A 9,769-nucleotide genomic window follows, 5' to 3' on the forward strand; every position below is an offset into this window, starting at 1 on the left:
CTTTGTTGAGTTTCCATTGTTTCCTGCATTTGTGTAAAAGCTTTTAGGCCAAGTTGCAGTTAAAACCTTGAGGCTCCTTTTTTATATAATGCTGCTGATGTAACCAGGGAGCAAATTGTTTTCCTGCAAAATGTGTATAATCCGTTTGAGAGGCTGAGTCAACATCTTGTCTGCCTAATACACCTGGGATAGAATACAAAGCACATTCTTCCACATGCTATTAATGGTTTTTATTTCCATTGCAGGCCATTCCAGGGGTTTTGATGGCTTTAATCTCCCTAAAGTCTCGACTTTGGAGAATCCACCTGAATGATGGGTTTAACTATGAGCTACTCCTTCACTTTTGTTTCTGAAATTTTTTTCATCTGAGCACGAGTTTATATCTCTGTTTAAAAATATTTAAAGTTGCTAAGTTTGCCCACTCATTGTGAGCTTTATCAGGACACTTTTTCCTTTGTACTTAACTGGAGCTGAGTTATCTTTTAAGTTACATGTTTTTTTTTGTTTGTTTGTTGCTTTACCTGTACCAGCCACTGAGCTGAACCTGTGATGTGTTTACGGTTTTATAATATAAAATAGAATTCACCACTAATGTGCCAATAATAACATCCTGATATGACATGTTATAACAATAATAACATCCATGATAGGACATGAGAATCAGACTTTTAATGCAGGATTTTCAAAGAGCTCACCTTTTTAAAATCTCCTGAAAGTGCCTAAATTCTTGTTCCTAATTCTTGTTGACAATGTCTGTCATTTACAAAATCTGATCTGTTAACAATGGAGGAGCCTGAAGTATTTATAAATATCTCGAGTGCCTTTTCCTCCCCATGTACACAAGTGCTGAACTATAATTTGAAGTTTTTTTTGCATAAAAATTGTAAATTATTGTCCAGTAATTAAAACAGAATTTAGTAGACTGTATTGTTATACTTTATTTCCAGTCCTTTTTTTTTAACCAAAAATGTATAATTTAGTTGGATTTCTGTTCATTTGGGACCTCTGCTACATTTTATGTTTTTGCTAAGTGTAACGTTGTAAATATTGCATAGCAGTCCAGTAACTATTTTAAAAACCTTTTTTTTCTGTCCAATGGGACATAGACCAGGCTTTGCATGAGAGAATCTAAATGGAGCAAAAATGAATCAAGGTTTTGCTCCCAAGGTACAGATGTAATATTGTTTCATGTCCTACTGAGGAGCTCAATAAATGGGTTACAGCTTCTCAGCTACAAAGTCTGGGATGTTCAAGTTGCAGAATATTTAGTCATGAGATGCTCTTTACGGTACAGGAATGTTTTATGGTGTGCTTGCCAGGATTAACATGGCTGCCATCTTGACAATTAATGACTTTAACATGATGGACTTTAACATGGGGGGGAAAGATAATCTCTGGTTCGTTGTTGCCCTAGCAAAGACTACAGCCTGGAATAACTGCATTGAGGCTAATAATAGTAAATGGTTTAAAAAAACCCACAATTATGATGAAGCTTCAACAGGTTAACTCCCCGGTCCTTATCAGTTCTACTCCATTTGATACTTGCCTTTTATTCACATGTATAATTCTGTGCAACCAAGAGGGCAATCTGTCTGTTATGATGCTGTTCATCTGCCATTTGTTGCCAGATATAAATCTCTTCAAATCCAACTGCACCACACCCACACACCAATACCTGTGTTTGGGGGAGTAAATGTTCTGAAGGATGATAGATCCTTGTATCATTTGACCCAAGCCCATTGAGCTGCACTTTAGAAATGCATTGAACCTCATCCTAATAAGATGCCATTCTGGCAACTGTCCATGCTGGTCTTATGAAAGTCAGACTTGACTTAAAAGTTTTATTCGTCAACTGATGTTTGGTTACTTCTGCTTTACTCAAGTATTTTTGTTTCATATAACTTTAAATGTTGTGAAAAATTGTTCTGGTTTAAAGTTGGATGTGGTTTTTTTATGTTGTGATTTTAATTTTTGCAAACTTCTGGTGGAAGAAAATGTTGCATTTTAAGTGTATTAAAACTGCATGTTTCCAAAAAAAAAGGTGTCTCTTGGATTGTAGTAAGTGTTTCCGTGTGACCCTCTTGCATTATCCAAATGCCGCGTCAGTAATTCATGCTTAGAATTAAGTAAGAAACCTTTGAAATGTGTAGACAATTGGTCAGCATAGGGGTATAAACATCATCAGATGCTGACTGTCCTGTTGTGTATTTCTTGATTCTAGAACTTTTATTTCCATTCATGTTTTTAAATACATTTAACCCTAACCCCTTACATTTAACCCTAACCCCTTACAAGGGTAATAATGACAATTAAAAAAAGAAGCTAAGAAAGGGTTAAGCAACACAAAGTGGGTACAAAAATTTTAGAAGCATTAAAAAAACATCAAAAGGAAACAGCAAAACATTTTACAAATGTATTCACAGAAAAGCGAAATGAGAAGAGTTGTCAATGTGCAGAATCGGTCTTGCAGCACAGGAGGCTTTTCAAATGAACCAAGGCTTTGTTTGCCCTCTTAATGGGACAAACTCTCACATCCTTCTATTTCTAAGAAAGAGAATTCTCTCCAGCGTCTTTGTCAACATTTATCCCTAAATCAACATGGCTTAAATACCTGGTTATTTGCACAATGGGTTTGTGGGATCTTGCTGTGTGCCAATTGGGGTTGTAACGTAGGAACTGTGGCAACAGTTAATAACACAAAAAAAAAACTTCAGTAGCTTCAAGGAGCTTTGGAATGTTCTGAGGCTGTGAAATGCACCAAAGAATTTTTTTTTGTATAGCCCAATATGCTTTGTTTTTTTGAAGAGCTATCAGGTTTGCCCCTCTACTACCCCTCCCTTTTATTTACCTATATACCTGCACGTTTCTCGTTTTCCAAGCATATATCCAATACCTTTTTGAAAGTTGCTATAGAATCTGCTTCCACCCCACTCTTTCAGGCATTACATTCCGGAACACAGTGACATTGTTTTAAAAAAATAAAAATTCTCCTGGTTTCCTCTCTGGTTCCTCTGCTGGATCTTGTTTTTATTTATTCAAGGGATGTGGGTGTCGCTGGCTAGGCCAGCATATATCCCCGATCCCTAACTGCCCTTGAGAAGGTGGATGAAATGGCAAAGTATTTAATAATTTTATTGCATCAGTCTTGGGTAAAGAAGGATCTCGATGGTGAATCCTGAAATGGATGAGATTTGGAGATTGCGCAGTGGTAAAGTTTTATGGAAGTTTAAGCTTGTCTTCAAAAGCTGCCTCAAACCGGGCTCTTGGGGCTACGTTCACTAATTAATCTCCTAGTATATTGCTCAGTGTTCACCTCCACCTCGGGGTGGTTATTATGCTGAAAGCACTATCTTTTTTAAAAAAGCTTCTCATTAGGACTTAGCCAAGTGAACAATGAATAAGTACAAGTAATAACTCAGCATGGGCAATTGGCTCAGCTAGTACTATCCTTGAGTCATGGTCAGAAGCAGTTCTTTACACTTGGTGATTAGTAGCTGGAATGGTAATGAAGATAATTAAGACTGGGACGGTGGTTAAGAGTGTGGAACCTGCTGCTGCATGAAGCAGTTGATGCAGAAAGTATGGGTGTCTTTAAAGTGAAACATGAGGGTTGGGAGGAAGCTCGCATTGAGTGTAAATACTAGTATGGCCCAGTTAGTCGAATGACTCATTTCTTTGTAAATTCTAAATCGTCGTTGGCTGTCCCTCGATTCAAGGATGACATCTACCCAGAGTCACAAGTTTCTGCCATGGGTGGTCTTGTGACCGAACAGGCTGATTTATGACCTGCAGTTCATTGGGCAAGTGGGGTAGGGCATCCCAGGAGGTAGTGGGATCCGAAGTGCAAGCTGTGAAGAGGACATAAAGGCCCAAATCTTCTGATCTGTGTTGGAACCATTGCATCCAATGTTGACCAGACCAAAAAAAAAGTTCCCACCTAACTGCACATGTGTTTTCAGGCTGCACTTCAGAGCGTGGGAGCCTCCAGCATAGCAATAGGGGAAGGTCTCTAGCACAGCGCAGAAGAGGTGAGGCTGCGCTCCCTGTGATGCTTGAAGAGCCCACTAAGGTCAGGCAGCAGCTTGCTTTGGTATTCAAAGAGTAAGGTGAGTGATTTAAACTTCTCCAGCATTTCTATGATTTAAGAAATACATTTAATGTTAATAATTCTAAGTGTGGCTTACTGAGATGTACTTATGTATTTGTTTGTAGAGGATGTCAGCGCCATTGTATCTTAGTGCAGAGGAAAAGGAGTCAGAATTTCCAGGAAGAAGTGATGAATATTCTTCGAAGTGAAGTGGAGGTGAGATGCCATCACTTTCTAGGAGGTGGAAAAGCGAGACTGCCCAGGAAGGTGATGTCCTTGGCCTGGAAGAAAGTGGCAAAGACAGCGAGTGCAAATAGTAGCGTGCCACAGAGGGTGGGGAAATAAAAACTGAATGATTTCACGTATTTGGGTATGTATAAATGCTATAAACTTAAGTTCTATTTTTTGACTTGAAGATACAGAAAGGTCATGAGCTTTTGGTGACTAGTTTTATGAGGTGTCATGGAATGCGGTTGCCTTGGAGATGATGACTTTGATTAGTTTTATCTCTAATCACAAGACCCCGTGCAGATGCTTACCCCCCCCCCCCCCCCCCCCAAGCTAACCAATGTACAGCTTGCAAGCTGTCTCCAGTGGTTGTAAAAGACTGCAGAAAGCTGCAGCACAGAGGGATTTGGGAGTCCTTGTGCATGAATCCCAAAAAGCTAACATACAAGTTCAACAGATAGGGAAGGCAAATGGAATATTGGCCTTTATTTCAAAGGGAATGGAGTATTAAAAATAGGGAAGTCTTGCTAAAACTATACAAGGCACTAGTTAGACCACACCTAGAATACTGTGAACAATTTTGGTCCCCTTATCCAAGGAAAGATATACTGGCATTGGAGGCAGTCCAGAGAAGGTTCACTAGGTTAATCCCAGGTATGGAGGGATTTTCTTATGAGCAGAGGTTGAGTAGGCTTGGCTTGTACTCATTGGATTTTAGAAGAATGAGAGGTGACCTTATTGAAACATGTAGGATTCTTAGGCGGCTTGACAGGGTAGATGCTGAGAGGTTGTTTACCCTTGGGGGAGAGCCTAGGACCAGAGGGCATAATCTCAGAGCAAGGGGGTGTCCATTTAAAACAGAGATGAGGAGGAATTCTTCTGAGGGTAGTTAATCTGTGGAATTCTTTACCACAGAGGACTGTAGAGGTTGGGTCATTAAGTAGATTCAAGGCTGAGATAACAGATTTTTAGTCAGTAAGGGAATCAAGGGTTATGTGGAAAAGGCAGGAAAGTAGAGTTGAGGATTATCAGATCAGCCATGATCTCATTGAATGGTGGAGCCGAATGGCCGACTTCTGCTCCTACGTCTTATGGTCTATAAAATGTGTCACAAGCACAGCAAAGTCAGAAACATGATCTTTTTAAATTTTCATTTCTTCATACAGGCAAAGCTGGCCCATAATGCCTGGGAGCGCTCATTGACCATGGGTGGTGTGGCGTCCATGAAGTTGCTGGCAGGACAGGAGGAGTTGGCAAGGCAACTGTTTGGCCCCTCCAACCCCATGATAACCGGTGGTGGATCAGGCATGGGAATCAACAAAGGTGATGTCATCAGCTGAATACTTAAATCATCAGGAGGAAAGTTAATTTGTGTGGCAAAAATAATTGTGAATTTTTTTTCTTTCTGGCAGATCCACAGTTGTCCATGGACACATCCAGATGGTGATGGAGGTGAGTAGCACCTGAGGTTCCTGAAGTGGGGTGATGTGGAAGGGACGGAGTCGAATGTTTGGTACCAGGGTGGTCTGGCAGCTGTAGCGGAGGTGGATGAGATCCTTGAGGGTAGTCATAGTGGTGCTGAGACTTCTGTCTTAATGTTAACCCCTACGGTTTATGAGGAGGTGGAGGCCTGTGGAAGGAAGGAAGGCCCTCGGAACATTTGAGAGGCAAGGAACTTGCGGCTTTTGAAGCAGAAACTCCTCCATCTCCAGGAGCAGATGGGCATCGTCAGGCCCATGCTGGTGGTGTACAAAATGTAGATGATGCAAATGACCCGGTATTCTGTGAGCAGTTATTTCACGACCAGCGTGAGAGTAGTGAGATGCCTCTGGCTGTGGCTAACTTTCTTCCACAGACTTTGATTTGATTCAAAGTGTGTGTAATGTAGAGATGGGTCTTTGCCAGCGGCTGCAAAGAAGCAACGAGATTCTTTGTCAGCGTCTGTAAAGAAACAGTGAAACCCTCAACAAAACGAAGCAGATTCTGGCTCAAATCGTAGTGACTGCACCTTCTAGCCAGCAGCAGCCCAGTGCAGACATATCTGAAATTAGGGTCCCTCCCTCCAACGCTCCCTCCTTTACCGCATTAACCCTTCTCTCCCTCTTTTATCAGGAGTGTGATTTTTCTGTTCTTTTTCATTGTCTTATGTTCCTTATTTATTATATTTACTACTCTATTTGACCTTACACTCTGTACTGTTCCATTTATTTGATGTTATTTTGTGTTGTGTTATTTATTGATATATTTCTGCCTTTATTTAAATGTGCAGTGTTCCATTTCAGATTTGTTGTTTATTTGAGCGATATGTTATTCATTAATAATTCTATTTATATTATATTTAAACATTCGCTGTTTCTGGTGCTCAAAGAAACAAGAAACAAAGAAAAGTACAGCACAGGAACAGGCCCTTCGGCCCTCCAAGCCTGCGCCGATCATATTGCCCGTCAACTAAAACATTTTGCATTTCCGGGGTCCGTATCCCTCTATTCCCGCGGTTGTATTGTTCCAGTGCTTCATTGCTGGTCCTGAGGTATGGTGTTTATCAGCCACGTTCTTGCTGTGTAACTCTTGTCACCCAGTAGACATCCTGAACTTCCTGGTAATATACTCATGGTCTGGTGCAACTTTGAGTTTGCCAGGACAAATGAATCATGTGCACGCACTTGGTCATCTGCATTTTCAGAGAGGATCTTCAATTGGGCATCGCATACAACCATCACATTCAAAGAATGGGAATCCTTCCAGTTGATGAAGGAAACAGGCTCATCTTTTAATGCCTTCATTGGAATATGTGTCCCATCAATAGCCCCAAGTACTTCTGCCAAACCAGCAATCCTGTGGGATGCCATGGAGTACTCCCTCGTCTTCACCATAGAAAAGTTGCGGTGCAGAAAGAGGCCATTCAGCCCATCGTATCTGCACCAGTCACAAAAAGAGGAAAAAGAAGCGAGCCACTCATTGTCAATCCCTTTCCAGCACCTGGTCCATAGCCTTGCAGGTTACAACACTTCAGATGCAGATCCAGATACCTTTTTAAATGAGTTGAGCGTTTCAGCCTCAACCACTAATTTAGTGAATTATTTTTTCACCTCTGGGTGAAAAAGTTTTCCCTCCTGTTCCCTCTAATCCTTCTACCAATCACCTTAAATCTATGCCCCCTGGTAATTGACACCTCAGCTAGCGGGAAAAGGTCTTTTCTGCCTACCTTATCTAGGCCCCTCTTAATTTTGTACACCTCAATCTGACTTCTCTGTTCTAAGGAAAACAACCCAAGCCTATCCAATCTTTCTTCATAGCTGCAAATTTCGAGCCCTGGCAACATTCTTGTGAATCTCCTCTGTTCTGTACTCCAAAGCAATTATGTCCTCCATGTAATGTGACCGGAACCGTACACAAAATTCCAGCTGCGGCCTAACCAGTGTTTAATACAGTTCAAGTGTTACATCCCTGCTTTTGTATTCAATACCTCATCCAATAAAGGAAAGCATTCCATCTGCTTTCTTTACCACCTTGTCTCCCTGTCCTACCACCTTCAGGGACCCTGTGGACATGCATGCCAAGGTCTCTCACTTCCTTAACCGCTCTCAATATCTTCCCATTTATTGAGTATTCCCTTGCTTTGTTTGCCTCCCCAAATGCATTACCTCGCCAAGTAACAAAGTTGGATGATGGAAAGCAAGATTTCTGAAGAGCCAAGAGATGAAGATTTCTCCAGCTCAATGTTTAAATCTGCAGCTTATATCAGCTCACAGATGTCTTGTCATATGTCATTTATAACTTGTTGCACTTTTATAAAACATTCTAAAAAAACAAAATTACACAAATAGACTTGCAACAGTGAACCATCGACATGCTGGAGACCTCTTTTAGCACTTCTGAAAAAACTTCTAAAGATCAATATTGCATGAGGAACTTGAAACTGAAATACACCATTCTGCATACATATAGTCCTTTTATAAAGCATGCTAAACAGCCAAAATATATGGAAAAGTTGGAAAAAATTCATATTTTTTTAAACATCCCGGAGAGTTATAGATCATTTGAACATCTTACTAAACATCAATAAATAATTTTGACCAACCTTCAGGAGTTCTGCAACGTGGATGCTGCACTTCCCTTTAACTTTCTGAATCTGTTTCCCTCTCAGTCCAGCAATGAAATTGTCTAGGGAAATGTGTGTATTCTCTGCAGAACTTCTGGGCATCTAGCCCGAGTGTCCGTGATTATGTGGATTTCAATAAGAGCCCCACAACTGTCAGAGCAATTTGGGCAGTTGTTAGGATCCATTTCTCCAAGAACTATGTGAATATTTAAAAATTGGAAGTATATTGGAATATTGGGACACTTTCTTGGGAGCTGATTTGGGTTTTTAAAAAAAAAGTTAGAAGTTCACTGTGGACTGTGAGCAGACTGGTTTTTTTTCCCCAAGAAATCGCATGACTTCAGCGAAATGGCCAGCAAGACACCTGGGCAGATAAGAGCTATTTGTATTTGAGCTTTAATTGCTAGAAAAAAAAACTGCTCTTTCCAGGTTGTGGGCCCCTGCTGATTTTTTGGAAAACCCTTACCTGTGATGAGTTCTGTTTGAACATCTTTTTTGAACTCAGAGTGTTTTTAGGAGCAAACTGAGGAGGAGGGTTGCTTATCTCTCTCTCTCTCTCTCTCTCTTTCCCCCCTCTGCCTTGCCTGGAATCTAGTGTGATTATTCACCTCAGCCAGGAAAACTCTCATCTCAGTATAATTCACCTGTATTTGGAAACCTGAGAAGCTGAGACAAGAGAGAGATCCCAAGGATAGATTTTGCTCTCTGTTCTCCTCCACACTGTAGCTGCTTTGGAAAGAAGCTACTGTGACTAGCGATCCATCTTCACACACACACACACACACACAAGCACCAGGTCGACAGGGTCAAAACCCTTTGAATTTTATTCCTTTCATCAAGTTTTCAAATTGGCCAACCTCTGCAGAGACCTTATTTGTTTTGTCCTTTGTGTATATAGAGTATGTGGTGTGTGTGTGTATTGGGATTTAAAGGGTTATATAGTTGCACTTCTGGATTACTCAAGGCTGAGATTTTTAGATTTTTGGAGTACAGACACATTGAGGGATATGGTGATTGGGTGGAAAGGTGGAGTTGAGGCTGAAGATCAGCTATGCTCATATTGAATAGTGGAGCGTGCTCGAGGGGTTGTATGGTCTACTCTTGCTCCTATTTCTTATGCTCTTGAGTTCATAGGTTTCCAGGACATTTCACTCTTGGAATACAACTTGCAATCTCAGCAGCTCATTGTCTTTGCTTATAAATGCAACAGTACAATAGCAATATTTCATATTAGAGCAAAATACTGTGGATGCTGGAAATCTGAAATAAAAACCCAAAATGTGGTAAATACTCAGCAGGTCAGGCAGCACCTATGGGGAGAAAAAACAGAGCTAACTCTTCAGGATCTTTCG

General features: G+C 40.8%; 1 protein-coding gene across 1 annotated transcript in view; it reads left to right on the top strand.

Moving 5' to 3' along the window:
- The window catches only part of dnd1 (DND microRNA-mediated repression inhibitor 1), a 15,698-nt gene extending 13,676 nt beyond the window's left edge, over positions 1–2,022 (top strand). The window contains exon 5 of the mRNA XM_078549724.1: positions 246–2,022. Coding sequence (XP_078405850.1) covers positions 246–313 — 68 coding nt within the window. The 3' untranslated portion in view covers positions 314–2,022. The remainder of the gene's footprint in view (positions 1–245) is intronic.
- Positions 2,023–9,769: the final 7,747 nt, after the last annotated feature.

Source organism: Cetorhinus maximus, chromosome 10 (genome assembly GCF_964194155.1).
Source record: "Cetorhinus maximus chromosome 10, sCetMax3.hap1.1, whole genome shotgun sequence".
NCBI classification, from domain to species: Eukaryota; Metazoa; Chordata; class Chondrichthyes; order Lamniformes; family Cetorhinidae; genus Cetorhinus; species Cetorhinus maximus.